Genomic DNA, 18,225 nt, shown 5'->3' on the forward strand with positions numbered 1-18,225 from the left:
ATTATTTGATCCGTTAATAATATTTGAAAAATTTTAAAATACTGTTCTTGTATCTATTCTGTATCGCACGTCGCCTGATAAAGCGGCTTTAATACAACTGGATAATCAAATCGATCTCGTACTCCGTTCTTAATGAAACCAGTTATATCGTTGGCTCGTTCGTGTTAAAGCCGCTTTACCGGGCAACGCACCCATTTTAATTCTTTTCGCCCTACGAAGGACACTGAGAGGACTTTTTTTTAGCAAGCCCGTTATGAGTTCGGCCAACCCCACGATGGGGCGGTCGGGTGGTGATGGAATAGAGCTTAGTATATTTGTACAAATATGCCGCTCCCAAAAATTCCTGCGGTTTTTCCACCCGCCGGAATCCATTCGGGTCTTCCGGAACGAGAAGTTGTCATCTTAATCGCGCGGCCATCCGGCCGATCTAATCTATATAAGAACGTTTTTCCGTCACGAAAGAAAAAATTTTCTGCTAAAAAGCTCGTTAACATGATACATATATTAATACATTCTGAGACAGTTGAATAGCCGAGCGGCGAAGATGGCAGCCTACCACTCTGGAGTCCGGACGGGTCGAAAAATTTCAGGAATTTTTCCAGGGAAGTCTCTCCGGGTATGCCGGTTCGGTCCCTCACCAGCCGGCCACCCCATTGTGGCCCGCCCGAACCTATAATGAACTTGTTTAAAAAAAAAAAAGGCTTTTTAATGCCCACAAGGCGATTAGAATGGCAACCTATCGCTCTGGAGGACCCGGGCGATCCCGGGTCCCCCAGAGCGATAGGTTGATCGAATCCCCAGATCGAATCCCGACAGATCGAAAGAATTTTTCGGGGGTGATCGTGCTGTCCATCACCATCCGGCTTCTATTGTGGGCCTGGTTGAACTCTCAATAGGCTTGCTTAAAAGGTCCTGTAGCACACGGGCTTTTTAGCCCGTAGACCGGAGTTAAAAAGAAGAATTATAAACGCAAAAAATAAATAATGTAAACCACAAGTTATATAATATTAATTTTGTATTAAAACATTATAATAATAAATATAATTATAATGTTTTAATAATGTTTTTAACACTTCCGACAATAATTTTTATACATAAAAATAAATAAATAATCGAGGAGGAAGTGAGTCGCATCGTCATTTCCGTGTATCAAATTCAAAATGTCGGAGTTGGAAATTTGCAAGTTGGCCTACGAGGGACAAACCGGTCGGCTAAAGACTAAAATAGACGAAAATAACGACTTAATTCGAGCTACGGATTCGGTAAATTGTTTGTTTGTAACGTATTAAGGTATTTATCTTTGGTATTTTGTTAATTAATGGTAAGTTTGTTTACTTTTGTAGGCGGGAAGGATTCCTCTTCATTGGGCCTCTTCTGGAGGTAGAAAAGATATTGTGGATTATCTTTTGCAAATGGGTTCTGAAGTAGACGCTAAAGACGATGTGAGTTACGTCATCGGTCACCGTCATTTATTACTTATTTAATTAAAACAGTTATTAACCCTCTTGGCACAATTGCAGATGTGAATGAGTGCTAGGATCTTAATGGAGATGTAGAGCATGTCCGTAGGAACAAAAAGTCGAGGGAACCGTACCTGTACCCGTGGCCCTTCGCAAGATACAGCTCCCTGAAATCTGCCTGTTTCTGGGGCGCAATCAGGAGTCGTGGTGCATGCACCGCTAAGACTGTTGCATTTAACTGTTTAACCTGAGAGACGATGCCGGCTTTGATGGCCCGCTTGACTATTTGGTGTTTCACAGTTTAGGGGATGCGAGTGCCAAAGTGCACAAGTACGCAAGCGTCTGTTAAGGCTGGCTGTCGCTTGCCTTCGCCGACACAGAGGAGCGTGGAGAATAGGCATTAGTACTGATTCGAGGTAAAAACTGTTTTCGGCTGGTAGAAGTTGACGCATTTTGTTAAAGCGCCTATTGCCATGCCTATTACATAACTTGCTTGCAAACACAATGTCTATAAGAAAGATGGTGACCGGAACTGCTACCGGTGGGGTTTCATTTGGAGGTGAATATCTGGCAAAGGGTTGCATGTTTTTTGCATTGTTTACTAATAAATATTATTAGAATGTCTGACTACCATACTGGACTGCCTATTAAATGTGTGATAGGCTTGACAGAATGCATGTCGTGACTCCATAGTCCTGGAAGTAGGCTAATTTTGAGAGGACTATATCTCATGAAGGGTCACATATAAAGGTATGGTTTCTTTGACCTTTTTGTTCCCATCGGCACGCTCTACAGCTCTGTTAAGGTCCCGACAATGTCGTTCGCATCTGCAACATTACTGGCAACTGTATCTTTTTGATTCGGAGATCAACATTGCCAATGTGCTGGTAATTACCCTATTTTCAGGTATTTTTGACCCCGGTTGGTAATTTGGTGCAAAATTTTGGAAATTTTAACATTAAGTATTAATTAGTGATGTAACGAATATTTGGTTACTACCCGGTATTCCCCACTAAAGTATATCCTTAGGGTACTATTCAGTCTACAAATACGTAGTAAAAACAAAATTTTAGTGCTTAATTAAAGAATTAAAAAGATCGATTGCAAATAAAATAACTTATAAATTATAACTTACATCTAAATACCAACAACTGCCGAATCATATCAGGCTATTTACGGCTATTACATAAATTATAAACCAATTTGGCACTAGAGGTAGACGTTAGGCTCCATCTCATATTAACTTTAATAATTATAATTTAATTAATTAATTAAAATAATTTAGACCTACTGGAAGAAAAAATCGTTGTGACAGCGTGCCAATAGAGAGCAGGGTGCGCGATCTTTGCCATAATGCAGTTTGCGTGCCAATTTTCGTACATGCATTAATCAAACCGAATAGTTTGGCCAAATATTCGGTATTCGGTTGAGGCCGAATATACTATTTGTTACATCACTAGTATTAATGCCTTAATACTTCACAAAGTTAAATCCATTTCCTGCAGTCTTCGGTCATTTGCACCATCAACAAGAGTATTGGTATAATAACCTGTTTATTTAAGCTTCATTTAATATGATGTCTGTTTATTTAATATTGTAATTATAAAGGTTGCAACGTATGTGCATCCAATTAAAAATTATTTCTTTAAGGACTTGAGTATATTGTAATGTTTATAACTGAAACTGGTAATTTGAGAACTTATATGAGAAAATCAAACAGTTTAAAGAAGAGAGAAAATATAGTAGAACCCCAATTAACCAAGGTTTAGCATTATCCAATTAACCCGTAAATGAATACACTATTTTTCTTACAATTCATAAAAACTGTCATGAATACAGTATTATTCTTTGTTATCTGAGATAATTGGGATTCTACTATATATCATTCATAAATGACTTCCTGCAGAAGGAGAAGAGAGTGGCTAGATGTGGGTATTTTGGGGTCATTTTTCTTGCTTACATTGGAAATGCTGTTGGATATATCAGATTTAAAAATTTTTCTGTAATAAATTACAGGACTTTTTTTATGCTAGCCATTGGATAGTATTGATGAAAGAAACTAATTAGGTATGATAACAAGTGCATAACTTGATTTGTCTTTGGCCATAGTGCTGTGTATTACATACATAACAATAGCTTTTAAAATTTATAATTATACTAATAATTAAGCCACATTATCAAAAAGTATGTCAAATAAATTAATAATTATTTTCTTGTAGTCAAAATGGACTCCTTTGATAATAGCGTCTTCAGTTGGTAGAGAAGATATTGTTTTAGCACTAATTGAAAAAGGTGCCGATGTTAATGCTGTGAACCAAATGGGACAATGTGCTTTACATTACGCTGCCTCCAAAAATAAATTTGAGGTAAAAATTTTTTTAAGTTTAGTTGTTATTCAGTTAAATTCCTATAAATTATAAAACTATATTCATGCTTAAATTAATTAATTAAAGAAAAAAAGATCATAATTTTTTTTTAAAATGTCATAAATTTTTTTATTTGTTTACACTTTTATTTAATTTTTTTATTTTTGATTTTTATGGCAGGTTGCAGAATTATTATTAAGATACAATGCTAACATTAATATAGGGGATCACATGGGTAGTACACCATTACATAGAGCAGCTTCTAAAGGAAATTCTAAAATAGTAAGATTATTTCTTTCACAGAAAAAGTTAGACCTTCAACCTCAAGACTGTGCAGGAAACACACCATTGTAAGTCTGACAACTTAAAAATGAATTCGTTTTTTTTTCTTTTTTTTGCAATATTGTAAAAACAGCTTTTGAAGTTAGTAGTATTCACTTTTATTTGTAGGTTATTTTATCATTCTTTCAATCTTCTTGTGCTTTTTATTTCATTTATTTAAGTTCTGTAAACAATATACAATTGAACTTCTGTATAACAAATTGCTTCCAGGAAAGCACAAAGTATTTGGATTGCAATTTGAAAAAACTGTAGACCTATAAACTCCCACTGTCTTTCCTTAATCTCAAGAACAGAGTTAGATGAAAGATTAAACCAGATATGGAAACCTTAGAGGCAGGAGGCCCCAATTAACTATATACAGTAATACCTTGGCTTTTGTCGATTTTTTTTTTTGGTGAAAAGTTTGTCTTGGATTTCGTCGGCATGCCCAAGTGACCTCGCTGCTAATTTTGTGAAAACAAAGGGCAACCCACACATTTTCCAGCTCAGTGTGGCGTTATTTCTCGTTGTGTGAGCATTACCCTATGACTGCCCACCATTGGCCAATGGTTCCGTTCCCTAAACACTGAGAGTTTGGTTGTGGGTTTGCGCTTTGCCACGGCAGGCTGGCCACAAGTTTTCCGGGTTTTCTCCACATCTGTAACACCTGAACAGGGGCCAGTTACCCTTAAACGGACCTCCCAGAAGGCATTATTCCCCTCAATATGACCATCATAAATGCATACAACTACTATTACATGACAATTATGTCACACTTTACCACGGGGTGATATAGGCTAGAAGCTCATGTCCAACTAGACAAGACATTACCCCACACATCTAGCCAAACAATTCCATTGCTTTCCTTTAGATTAGTCTTTTATATTAATTTCTTTTTCCTTTTAGTATTTAATGCTATATTAATTCTCTATAAAATGTGTTTTTGGTATGTATTTTGGAGTGTCTAGAACGAATTAATTGGATTTACATTGATTCATATGGAAATAATTGCCTCAGTTTTCGTCAGTTTCGGATTTCGCCGATTGTTTTCGGACGGATTATTGATGAAAACCAAGGTATTACCGTACAAACTTCTAATACAAACCAGAAGTCACATGATTTCAATTCAAAATTTTTCCCTTGAAAGCAGTTAATAGATGACTGGCACGATTCCATTGCTAACAGAAAAGTACGATGTACAGGGGCAAGACACACTAATTTGAAGTGGGGAGCATATATTTTAAATTAAATAAATTAAAAATATGATTAAAAATTGCAGCCCTGTATTGTGACATTATCACAATAAATAATTTCTTGTTTATAGTTCATCTTTAGTTCACAAACATTTACTAAATTTAGACCTAATGAACATAATTTCAGTAAACCCATTTCATATTACACCAGAATTGCCCAAGCTTGATTACATGAAGCAGTTCTAGACAAACAAAAAAAATTACTCGTAGTGGATGCCAAATGTAATTTTAAATCTGTAATTTTTTTCAGTTTTAAAGTTTATGGCTAGGTGATTCAAAATTTTTTTAGATTTTTGTTATTTAGAATGCAATGCTAATGAAAATTAATTCTGGTAGATAATCTATAGTAATGAGAACATTTGTCTTTGTTGTTATATTAATAGTATTTAATTACAAAATAAAATTTTTGTATTATAATTTATTCTAAAAACTGAATTATGTAAGTTTTGAAAACTGTTTCATGTTACACCTTAACTCTTTAATTTATGGACATTTAGAGGTATATGAAATTTTCATTTTCATTTTCATGACAGGTACTTGGACTGGAAAATTCACACAATATAATGTTTGATGATGATAAAGTGGTGTTTTTTTGTTTTCACTCCATTCCTTAAGGGATATCTGGCTGGAAATGGAACTGTTAAAGATATGAATTAGCATTTTAACAGTTATCAATATGAAAATGAATTAATTAAAAAACAAAGAAATTATCAGTATACAGAAATTTTTTTAAATATAAAAATGTATTTTCAGCATTTCACAGAATAATTCACTGGAAAGAGAAATGCTAATGTAAAACTTTATAAAATGGAAGTCCTACTGTTCTCACTATTTCTTCATACAAACAAGAACACAGTAAATCCAATATGTTCATCAGGCACTTTCATGAAATTCGTGGTGCAAATAATACTAGTTGTTGGACTTCTTTTGATAGAGTAGTAGAGAGTTGTCTCCATAATTTATTTAAATATTTTTGCTTATAAAGTTTTTGAAAACAAAAACTAATGACAAAGCAGTTAAATTTTAAATTTTATAATAATTTAAAATTTCAGACATTTGGGTTGTGAAGATAATCAAGTTGAAAGTGTATTGCTATTAATTGAAGCTGGAGCATCATTAGACATTATTAATAAGGTAAGTCTTAATGTTCTTATAGATACTACAGATATAATTGATTTTTTCTTTCTGTATAATTTAAATATGAATCCTTAATATTCAGTCCAAATATATTATTTTATAAAAATGAAAATCTTTCTCTCCCTTTCATTGCATGAAAGTAAAATGAAAAAATTTGAATTTTGTTTGTCACAATAGAAGACATCCAAAAATGTAGATTTACCTTTGGTTTTTATATACTGTAGAATTATTACTGCTCTGAAATTTAATAATTAAACTTAATGAAAATATAATCATTTATGTAAGTTTAATTTGATCATCTGCAAAAAATTTTGTAAATACTTGGAATAGTTTTAATTATTTACAAGTTCTTGATTTATGAAATATTCACTCTCTCTATAAAATTATTTGCTAGGAAAGAGAAGTACATTAGAATCCGTTATTATCTCAGGCAAACCTATAAATGAATACACTACTTTTCTTATACTGTAATTCATAAAAGAAAGTTTAAAATGTTTACGTGTGTTACAGAATGATTTCTGTTATCTTTCTTTTATCATTTAACTTCAATACGAGATAAATCATTCATATTATCAATAAAATATAATTACAATAATACACATTTTTATTCTTAAATGGTATTGTATTAGCTATATAATAAATGATGTAAAAATTATTGCTTTTGTACATGATTAAATGTACTAAGGTTTATATCATACCATTTTTAATATATGTTTTATTTTCATAATTTTTAATCCAAACTGGATGGCCATGGCCATTTTATCTGAGTTTTCAGTTATTTTGGTCCACATCAACTCGGATAATAGAGGTTCTACTGCGATGATTTTCAAATTAATATATTCCTGCTCTACTGTTATATAATTAACTCATATTACTAGGAAGCACAAATATGTCAATCGGTCTGAGATTAATCGGAACTTGGCAACATTTCTATTTAAGATTACCATTTTAGGTTAAATTAATAATTCTTTAAAATTTTTACATTATTTTCAAAATCAATTAATCTGGATAAATAAACTTTAAGAAATTTAACTTTGTTTTCATGATGATAATACAGTCAAACCTGTTTTTATGCGCTCCTTTTATGTGCGATTTTTATTTGTGCGATTTTTTTAATGCGAATTTTTAATTTGTGCGGTATAGTTGGCGACTAGTCTCGTGCGATTCGTCATGTCTTACGTTGACTTATTATAGCTAAATAAACTTATTATAGCATAAATGCACTTATTATAGTAATATTATTGCATGAATATGCGAAAAATGAAATAATTTACTTTTTAAGTCAACAAAACACCACCTGGACAAAAATATGTAAAACAGACGATAGACCAGACGATGCAGTCAAGTGCTGACATCTGTTGTCAATAAATTCTATTTCGTACGGTTTTGAGTTATTTTCTATGTGAGACTTTTTTTATGCGGTCCCTGTTGACCGCATAAAAAAATTATTTTTTTAATTGTGTTGCGAAAACTATTATTTACAGCCATTCGTGAAGTTTCGTGAGATTTTTTTTAATGCGTTTTTTTTAATGCGGTCCCTATCCCCCGCATAAAAACAGGTTTGACTGTATAGACCTTACAAAAACAATAAATTTTGTTTATTTTCCTATCATATTCTTATGATGCCTATGCAGTGTTTAGTCTAAAATTTCCAATCATTTGAATCCAAATTATTCTACTTTAAACTCCTTTCACTCATATTTAATATATACAGGGTTCCTACACACCTGGAAAGTGAGGAAAAATCAGGAAAAGTCAGGGAATTTGCTTCCTTGGCTGCCTTGTTGATTTTTTTTTTTTTCTCACACTAAGGTAGACCAAGTGTAGCCTTATGCAAGGCAGCAAGAAGTAATGTGGTACAATGCAACTTATGAAAAGACATACAGAATATTTTCAGGACCCAAAAATTAGTGCACACAAAATAAAACCACAATTTATGAACCAATTAATAATTATTATTACATAGTTTGGAAAATTCAAATTAAATCATACATATAAGTAAGTAGTTTACTATACAATTTGCTATGCAACACGAAATTGATAAGTTAACATAAATATTTTAGTTTGTAGTTTTTCCGTCTTATGGCTTTTATTGTGATTAAATATTTGAAGACAAAGTTTACCCAAATAGGGACCACTATTTATTAATTTCATGTTCCAGACTGTACAATCTTGGCAACCGACCAACCTTGTGTGTTTTTAAAGGGCTTTTTAGTATTTTGGCGGCTAGTAGCGTAAAAAGGAAGGTCAGTCGCCAAGATTGTACAGTCTGGAACACGAAATTAATAAATGGTGGTCCTTATTTGGGTGGACTTTGTCTTCAAATATTTTAATAAATATTTTAGATTAAAAGAATGCTTTAATTTAAGCACATGTTTTCTTCATCATAGGATAGTATATACAATTATAAACTTGATGCAATGTGTTGATTAATAGAAATAAAATTGAATTCAGTGCCATATATGGTTATTTTTATTTTTAGCACAGACAGTAATTAATGAGTTTTTGACATCCAAAAATACTAAATTTATTTATTACGATGACCTCAGAATGAATTTTTATAAAGCTCAAAAATTTCAGTTAAGGATGAACTTTAAGTAATGAACACAAAAAATATTGTAAAAAGGAAATTTTCATATTGAAATTATTTTCCCACTATGGTCATTTTGTATAACTTCTAAAACATTATTTAGTTAAAATAATTTAACTTAAAGTTAAAAGGAAAAATTATGCACATTTACAATTGAAATAATTTCATTAAAACATACTTTTTTGAAACTACTTTAAATTTTAAAATAACACAAGCTCGGACTTGGTCTGTGGTAATTAATAGTGGCTTCTTTATGTGCTTAGCCCCGTCAATGTCTTAGTGGATAAAACACTGGTAGTTGGTTGCAGGTTAGCATCTCGCCAATGGACTGGACGCATGAAATTTTTCAGGTTTTCTTCATAAATCTAACACCTAAATAGAGTTGTTTCCTGTAGAAAGTCTTCTTGGGAGGCATCCCTCCCTGCAAGATTTTCAGATGTTGCATTGCCTTTTCCCATAAATTTATCCGTTCAGAGATACTTAACTGCTTTCTTTATTTGACATCATCTGAAAACACTGAAAATTTTTGCACAGTGTGTAATGCTGAATAGTAGAAATTTTCACATGTCCAGGTGGTTGAGATAATTTGGATAGTAGATTTCTCAATGATGTGTGGTCCACAGATCCCTATGGGTCTAGGCAAATATATTGATAGCAAACTATGCAAATTAGATAAATGGCACATTATAAAAATTATTAAACAGGTCTACCAGAAGGTTAAGTTTGAGAAACACTAGGCTAATGCATGCCATTGGGGTATTTTAAACTTAGACATGTAGTTTTTCCAGGTTTTCAAAAATTGCATTAAGTTATTCTTTTACAATTTAAATAAAGATACACTGTTATTAATAAGAATATTAAAACTATTATGGTGAAATATTGATTTAATGTGTGGGGTGTGTATAATAGAAATGTAAAGAATGCACAAGTGCTATTCATCAATTTTTATTTTTTGATACTATACCTAAACACCAAGTTTGTAAGCAGTTCTTTAAACTTTGCAAACCATATCAAATGAGTTAATTTTAATTTTTACATCAAAGTATAAATAAATAAAATGGAATATGAAGACAATTTTGTAGCCTTAATATATTTTATTTATTTATATTTTGATGTAAATACAGTCAGCCAAAATTTAATTTTAATTTTTACAATTTTAAATTTAATAAGTAAGTCTTATTACACACAAGACTTATTATTCTATTGCATTGTAAGATTGTATTTTAAAATCACTCAAAATTAGACCTTATAAATTTTAATCACTTTGTATATTTTTTTGTATGAACATTAAATTTTGTTTAATGTTTATACTACTATTACTGATAGTTTTTAAAATTAATCTGCACTAATATTGATTGTTTATGTGAAGAAATATAAAATCAAATAGGGAGGAGAGCATTGCAAAATGCCAGGGGATCAAAGTAAGTCGCAAATAGGGTAGTTGCACCAGTAAATGGCCAATTAAGCACCTTGATAAGGAGATTTGAATATAATCGCTTAACAAACAGACATTTAACATAAGTAATGGTCATTGCTGGTACCAAGAACTCGCACTACTCATTCAAAAAGTGAATTTTTAATTTTCTGTAATATTGATTAAATTAATGACATGATGTTTTTAAAATTTAAAAATAACCAGTGAATGACCATATGGCTCTAGTAGTTGACCTGCTGAGGGCTAGTGAATGACCGCAAGTGAATAACTAGAGTTTTAGGATACTATATGCAATTTTATACCATTGTATACCATATATGTGTTGGCAGTTTTATGTAATTCAGTCATGTAATTTCAGATTAAGAAATTTGAATAAAAATATTAATTGTTAAAAAAGTTTTTAATTCAAAAATATCATATATACAATGTTATAGGAATTATCAGTTTGATAATCCATACAAAAATGTGTTTCATAGATAAATTTAGGCAATATTGTAATAATAATTTTTTATCTGATTGTTATCAGATGCAATGGCTTCCTTGAAATCTGATAACAAATTAAGTGGAATCTCATTTTCTATCATTTGCAGTGCATATTTATATAGTTCTCCATTATTAATTGATAAGTCAAGGAATTGTTTTCCAAAAATGAACCTATGCCCAGAAGAAATACATTTTGCATAATCCATCTTATTTGGACCAAAAGGAAACAAGCCACATGTTTCGAACCCATGTTGAATTGTTTCCAATTTCAAAGCTTTCTTGTAAGCTTCAAAGAATAAAGCTGCAAAGTTAGTTTCAGAAACTGATTTTGATGATTGTTGCTTGTGTTTTCTGACAACCTTTCTCCACTGACTTTTAAGTGGTCATCACAAGGCTGGATAATATGAGTTGCATTTGGCAACAAACAAAAAAGGAGAATTCTTTTCTCAACACAAAAATTATACAGTTCTTCATTTGTATGGGATTTATGTCCATCAAGAAGCAATAATACAGGAAACTGGATATTCTTATCCAGAAGCCAGAGGTAGAAGACATTTGCAACATATTCATAAAATGTGGCACTTATTGTCCATCCTGAATCACTTCTGTCTACGGCAAAGCCATCTGGAACTGAATCTGCAATATGCCGCGGAATTCTCCCGTATGGGAACATTCATAGGATCCACTGACTAGCCACTTGCAGAAAAATTACACAAAACTGTGATACATTGTTATTAAAGTTCTTATATGCTTTACGTCCCAGAACTTTTCCAGTTTTTGGACAAAATAACATCCCTGTTTCATCTGCATTGAAGATACGGGAAGGATTTTGCAGAATATCACTTGCACGTTCTTTTCTCAAATAATTATTTAATTCTTGAAACTAATTCCTTATCAACTCTTCTGAAACTGATGCTCGAGCTTTGGATATCACTTCTGTATTCTTTGCTGCTACATTAGGGTGCCTTTTTAGAAGAAGCTTTAGCCATTTTTATCTGGGCAATCATTAAATGGGTTCTTTCGTTCCATATCTTTCATAACTTTCTGAACTGCATCTTTTACTTCATCCATTTTTCCAACCTGTCTTTCTCAGCTTTAGTTAATGTAGCTGCAGGACCCATTTTTCACTCCATTGATACCTTTCTATGTAATTTATTTATTAAATTCTTTAATAAATAAATTACCTTTTAGAATGTTAAACTTTTTGCTAGCCTTATTAGCACTCATTTTATTTTCACATACTGTTTCTACAGCTGCATACAAATTCTCTTCACTATATTGAAAATGTCTGTAGGCTTTCTTCTTTTTATTTCATCTGCCATTTTGAATTTATATGAATAAAAATATATTCAAATGTTTTTAATTATTCATCTCAAATCATTTTAATGTGCAGCAATGAATGGCCACATAACTTTGAACCATGGTCATTTACTGGTATAGGTTAGTTTTTTGGTCATTCACTCATACATTAGTTTGAAACAACATTTAATTTTGTGCTCAAAAATGAAAATAACACATATTACTTTATCACCTTTAAATGACCAAAGTGTTCCTTCACTGGAGAAGAATCACTTTTCAGATCCAGTGAGTGACTATCCCCCTATCTACTCACCGTTAAAGGTTAGAATTAATTTTTATACTAAAAGCATACTTCAAATATCTACAAATCTATTTCTTTACTCAATGCTTAGGAAAATCAATAAATAATTATTTTAAAATGCTGCTATGTGAATCCTTGTCACAATTCTTACCTTATTACAATGCAAGCAAGGTTACACACACACGTCTCAAGAAAGCTGCCATATTTCAAATATTATTATGTGTTTCTGAATGACCAATGAAAGAGAAAAATTTATTTTAATAATTTTGATTGTATAACAAAACAATTTGATTTTTTTCCAGTTTATTAATACAGTGATACCTCAGTTTTCGTCGATAATCTGTTTGAAAACCGAGGTATTATTGCCCCGTGGTAAAGTGTGATGTAATTGTCATGTAATAGTAGATATATGCGTTTATGATGGTCATATCGAGGGGAATAATGCCTTCTGAGAAATCTATTTAAAGGTAACTGGCCCCTATTCAGGCATTACAGACATGGAGAAAACCCAGAAAACTTCATGCAGCCAGCCTGTCCTGGCGAAGTGCGAACCCACGACCAAACTCCCAATGTTCGGGGAACGGAATCATTGGCCAATGTTCACACAAAGAAAAATAACACCACACTGTGCTGGAAAACGCGTGGGTCACCCTTTGTTTTTGCAAAATTAGCAGCAAGGTCACTTGAGCATGCCAACGAAAACCGAGACAAATTTTTCACGAAAAAAAAATCGACAAAAACCGAGGTATTACTGTATTTTATAAAGTTTAGGAAATTTAATAAATATATACTTTTGTATATGAATTTATTAATGAATAATAAATCTATGTGGCTTTGAAAAAAAATAATAAAGCCATTATTTATGGTTGTAGATTAATAACAGGATAAACCATTTTATTTTTATTTTAATTATTCAACAATTATAAAAATTATGTAACTTAATTAGAAAGTCAAAGAAGCAATTTCATAAATTATTTCTTTAGTAAGTCATATGCTGTTCTATTTTGTCAATGTGTTGTACTGTAAGGGACACGAGGGTCAGGGAGTTATGGAATTTAAAACAAAAATTTCAGTAGGAACCCTGTCTTTATGAAGTAAATGGTTATGAGACATTCAACAATTATTTTAAAATTATTACATTCTTAAATTCAGGTGTTTATAATTAGTATTATAAAAACCTTTGAAATAATCCATAATCATCATAATTTTTTGATGTTATCTGATTTCTAATATCTCAATCACTCGTAAAGCATGTTTTAGTACAAGAAGGTCATATGTCAGCAGGTGCTGCATAAATTTGTTCTCCACTCTAACTGTCCAGATATGCAACTACTTGATCATTATAATAAAAATTTAACCGAAAACATTTTAAGCATTCACTTTTTGGACTAAAATATTCATTAAACCGTGTTGTTTTTGAATAAACAGAATAAAATTTTAGTATCCCATTTTTCTGAATTTTCCAAAGCTGGTTATAGACTATTAAACCGTGTGCCACTAAAACCTTTAAACTATACCAGCAAATATTATTTAATTTAAATACGTTATGACAAACGTTTTCAATCCCCTTAGGATGTGCATCAGGTCAAAAAAATGTTTGATATAATTAGAATACTAAATGTTCAAATTTAATTATTTTAAAAATCATAGGAACTGTAAACATTAGAACAAGTATATATCAAAATTTACTTCTAGGTGTTAATTTTTATTTAAAATTTAATGCTAATGTTAACATAAAAATTAATGAACATTTTTTTATAAATCTTAAGTGAATTAGTTTCTTTTTTTTTTTTTATAAATGTTGTCCGGATCGACGAAAAAGGACCACTATGCATGCAAAATGTTCACCTCCTCCTCAAAATTGATACATTCCCAGAGCTTCTAAAATTTTGATTTTATTGGTGTGAAGGATGGGTCTGAGACAGAAGCCAAACTACAGCAAGCTGATGTCAGTGTCATGTCAGCTTTTGGGGGTTATTTCCGGGCCTCACACCTGTACGGTCCAAACCCTTATCATCACCCTTGTTAACATTGGAAGTGGTGTGATCATTCATTCTTTTTATATAGTTCTCTGCTAAATCTTGCACCACTGTTCTAGGATAACCATGTGCTGCCGCTATTTTTTCTATGTTTTAATTCCTGCCTTGTGCTAACAATGTTTGTGCAGTGTGTGAAGGCTCATTTTGTAAGGGCTCTAAACACTGCTATTTTGTATGCATAAAGATCATTTGAGGCCACCAGTATGAATAATGGCTGCTACCCTGGTTCGTAGTAAATATGTTTCGATCTGGCCATTTTTAAGGTAGACATTCAGATTTAGGATGTGGGCATGTCTGTCGCTGAATTGTTCTAGGTTAAGTGTAAGGCCATAAGGGTTGTTATTAATGCATTGTATGTAGTAGTTGATATCTGGCTCAGCTCTCCAAGTGATCAAGATAATCACACGTAAGAGATATATTGACGATATTTGAAGGAGGAATGATGGTAGAATATTGTGTTCTAAGTTGCGTATCACTAATTCGCATAGGTCACCTGATAGGGGGCTGCCCATAGGTACTTTTTTTGCAAGTTCGTGTTTTCAATATGATAACAAAATTAAGTGTGGCATAGCATTTGAGCTAATTCTAAAATTTGATGGTAGTGTACAGGGCTTTTAACTACCTGGAATAACAAATACTGTAAGGCACAGAAGCAAGGCTCTAATTTAATAGATGGATATAAGGATACAAAATCTAAAACTGATGTGTTCATTATTAGTTAATCCAATGTTCTGTAATTCTATTAGACATTTAAAAACACACCAGATATTCTATGTTAGTAAATAGTGTATCTCATCATCTAAATGTCTGGTGGGTGATTTGGCCTTAACGAGGTACCCGGTTATGCATTTTTGCAAAAGTAAATGACCTAGGGTATCGGGAGTGCATACCACTGCCCTATTCAAATTTAATTTTCTGGGAGGGGGAAATGTGAATTTGGTGACCTGTGCTTGTAACCTGTCTATATACCCTTTACAGTTTAGTTCACATTCCGTGTCGATAATGTATTGGTTCAACATTCCCTGCACATAGCTGTCAAGAATAAAACTTTAGTATTATTCAAATCAGCTTTTAAAACTGTGATGTTGTCTGCCAGCCACTTCTTACTCCTGCAGAGATCCTTCTAGAAAAGTGCATCTTGTTGATCGCTCTTTAAGTTTCTGGTTTTAAATGCCACTTTCCATCTGCAGAATTCTTTGTAACTTTCTTTCATACCAGAAATAAGCCTTTCTAAATTTGGTATCCTACATTCATGCTTATAGACTATTAAATAACACCACTAAAACCTTTAAGTTAAACCAGCAAATATGATTTAAGGTTTTAGTAGTGTTAAAACCTTTAAGTATCCCATATTAATACACTACAGAAAAATACATGCAAATTAGATTTTCACCACAGTAAATAACACTCACTAGTCCTCAATGTTTGGAATATCAGAAGCTAAAGAAGCCCAATTTGGTAACTTAAGATTATTCTTAGTACCTACCGAGTCTTTTGTTCAAAAAATAAAACCTATTAGTCCATCAACATCAACTGTGTTCATGCATGAAAAGTACACATGAAAATTACGCCATACATTTGTGTTAAATAGTTATCCCACAGAATATTATAACCAAATGGACACACAGTAAAACAGAAAGTTACTGGATCCAGGTTTGAATCCATTCAGGATAAATTTATTGAGATCAGAATGTATCTTTCATTATGTGATTATGATAATCCATGACATCAAGATTATGAAGAACTGATTTAGTTAATGTTCAGCAATTGTGTACTGTGTTTATTTAATGTCACTAAGAAAAATCACCAGGACCCTCCTTATCTGGCCCTGCTTACAAATGAGAATTCGTCATGCATTAGGGAAAACTCTGAAATTCCTTATTAAGTTTTGCTGCAAATGAGCAACTCCTTTAGGGTAAAAAAGTTTTTTGATTTTACTACTCATGCTTTGTTGTTTCTTAGTACAAAATTGAATTCATCCCATTATAATTTAAAAACATTTTCCTTATCCACGAGTTTACCAATTCTCATTTTGTTAAGACAAAAGAATCACTCATTAATCAAAAGTATATAATGTTATAAATTTTAGGAAATGAAAGGGAATTAATTGAATTGAAAAATAGTTCAAACATTCAAGATTGGAGAAAAGGCTAAAGTGGTCAGTGAAATAATAAATTAATAAATCTTGGCAAATCGCTAATTCTTTAAGAGGTGGGTCAGAACAAAATGTAGTTCTTTCATCACTTTATCTTTAAATCATTTATTGTCCCCATTAACTTGCTTTAGAGGTTAAATTAGAGAAAATTGCTACTGAAACCCATTTAACATTATTTAAAACTGTTTTCAAAGTTCACCAATTTAGAAATATTTTGAACTTTCTTTTATAGATAAGATTGGTTGTTGGGTCACATCAGTATAGGCATGAAATTTTAACAAGTTTAAAACTGTACTGCTACTGATAAATTAATTTATTTATACACAAATTTAATCTATTGAAGTTGACTGTCAACTGAACAAATATTGCCATTAAAATGCATGCACACCATAACAGGGTTTGTAGCGATTGTGGAAAATCATTAAATTTTAAGAGACTTGTTAATATTAGAATCAGAGCAGTCAGCAGTGCATCAGCTGTAGTTCTGTACATTTAATCTCAAGGTAAATGCTGTTTAAACTTTTGCAAGCAGCCATAGCCGAAATCAATATTCTAACAACTGGGTTATTTTAATCTTTTCTGCAACCCATTTAAAGTAGATTAATGCCATGATTCGTGTCACTAGTCTTCTGCTGGAATTAACAACTGGAAAAATGATGTCGCATTGCAATTTAATACTATATTTACACAGGAAAGTTTGGATTAAAAAGTTGACTTGTAACTAAAACATTAGGTTTTAAGCTTAGATTAACAATTGTATTTTTTGATTTATTAATATAATTTTTTCATTGGTTAGGAAAAGAAAACACCACTTCAGTTGGCACCAATCACGCTAAGAAATCTAATTCAACAAAAACAAGAAACAGCAAATAAATTACACTGTTAGTTTAATTTCTTTTTATTATGGACAATTTGTTTAATGAAAATTAATATTGTTTGTTACATGTGAATGCAAATTAAACTTTTGAGTAGTTCTTGTTATAAATTGTTATTGGTATATTCTTACAATTTACATAAACTACAGTGTTCCTAAACCAAATCTTTTGAGTCGCGCATTCTCGTGGAAACACCCGTCGGACGATCTGTACAAGATTTTTTTGGTAGAGCCCATGGGGCTTGGGTGTAAATCTTGTATATTTCTGTACACGGTTAAAATTACTGGCTTTTGCTATACAGAGTGGCAATTTATATTTCTACAATGTGCAGTGTGTGTTCGCTGGACTTTCACCAGTCGTCGTCGTTCTGAGTTGGAGTGCCGGACGTAGTCTGGGGAGCCGTCAGCACCGGCAGTCTGTGGAGCGAAGGATAGCTCACCGACCTCGCCAACTCTTCAAATAAAATAGACGTCTACATTAACGGACATTTACAGTTTTTTACATTTCAAAT

The 18,225-nt window shown here is 32.1% G+C and overlaps 2 protein-coding genes across 2 annotated transcripts in view; one reads left to right on the forward strand and one right to left on the reverse strand.

Annotated features, from left to right (window-relative positions):
* The first annotated feature begins 1,122 nt into the window (after nucleotides 1–1,122).
* Nucleotides 1,123–17,824, forward strand: LOC136987718 (26S proteasome non-ATPase regulatory subunit 10-like). The gene is made up of 6 exons (XM_067285486.1): nucleotides 1,123–1,262; nucleotides 1,344–1,442; nucleotides 3,680–3,826; nucleotides 4,007–4,176; nucleotides 6,453–6,534; nucleotides 17,636–17,824. Exons 1-6 carry the CDS (start codon nucleotides 1,161–1,163, stop codon nucleotides 17,723–17,725), a joined length of 690 nt encoding a protein of 229 aa, XP_067141587.1. The 5' UTR covers nucleotides 1,123–1,160; the 3' UTR covers nucleotides 17,726–17,824.
* LOC136987696 (putative leucine-rich repeat-containing protein DDB_G0290503) overlaps nucleotides 17,710–18,225 on the reverse strand; it is a 61,686-nt gene continuing 61,170 nt past the window's right edge. Inside the window, exon 23 of the mRNA XM_067285454.1 lies at nucleotides 17,710–18,167. Coding sequence (XP_067141555.1) covers nucleotides 18,064–18,167 — 104 coding nt within the window. The 3' untranslated portion in view covers nucleotides 17,710–18,063. The remainder of the gene's footprint in view (nucleotides 18,168–18,225) is intronic.

Source organism: Centruroides vittatus, unplaced genomic scaffold (genome assembly GCF_030686945.1).
Source record: "Centruroides vittatus isolate TY-2023 unplaced genomic scaffold, ASM3068694v2 scaffold_2569, whole genome shotgun sequence".
NCBI classification, from domain to species: Eukaryota; Metazoa; Arthropoda; class Arachnida; order Scorpiones; family Buthidae; genus Centruroides; species Centruroides vittatus.

What these genes read in the sequence shown, in the direction of transcription:
- LOC136987718 (XM_067285486.1), top strand. Translation starts at nt 1,161, where the DNA reads ATGTCGGAGTTGGAAATTTGCAAGTTGGCCTACGAGGGACAAACCGGT. An exon ending in TAATTCGAGCTACGGATTCG is followed by an intron (nt 1,263 to 1,343) that starts GTAAATTGTTTG and finishes TTACTTTTGTAG; the next exon opens with GCGGGAAGGATTCCTCTTCA. An exon ending in CCTCCAAAAATAAATTTGAG is followed by an intron (nt 3,827 to 4,006) that starts GTAAAAATTTTT and finishes TTTTTATGGCAG; the next exon opens with GTTGCAGAATTATTATTAAG.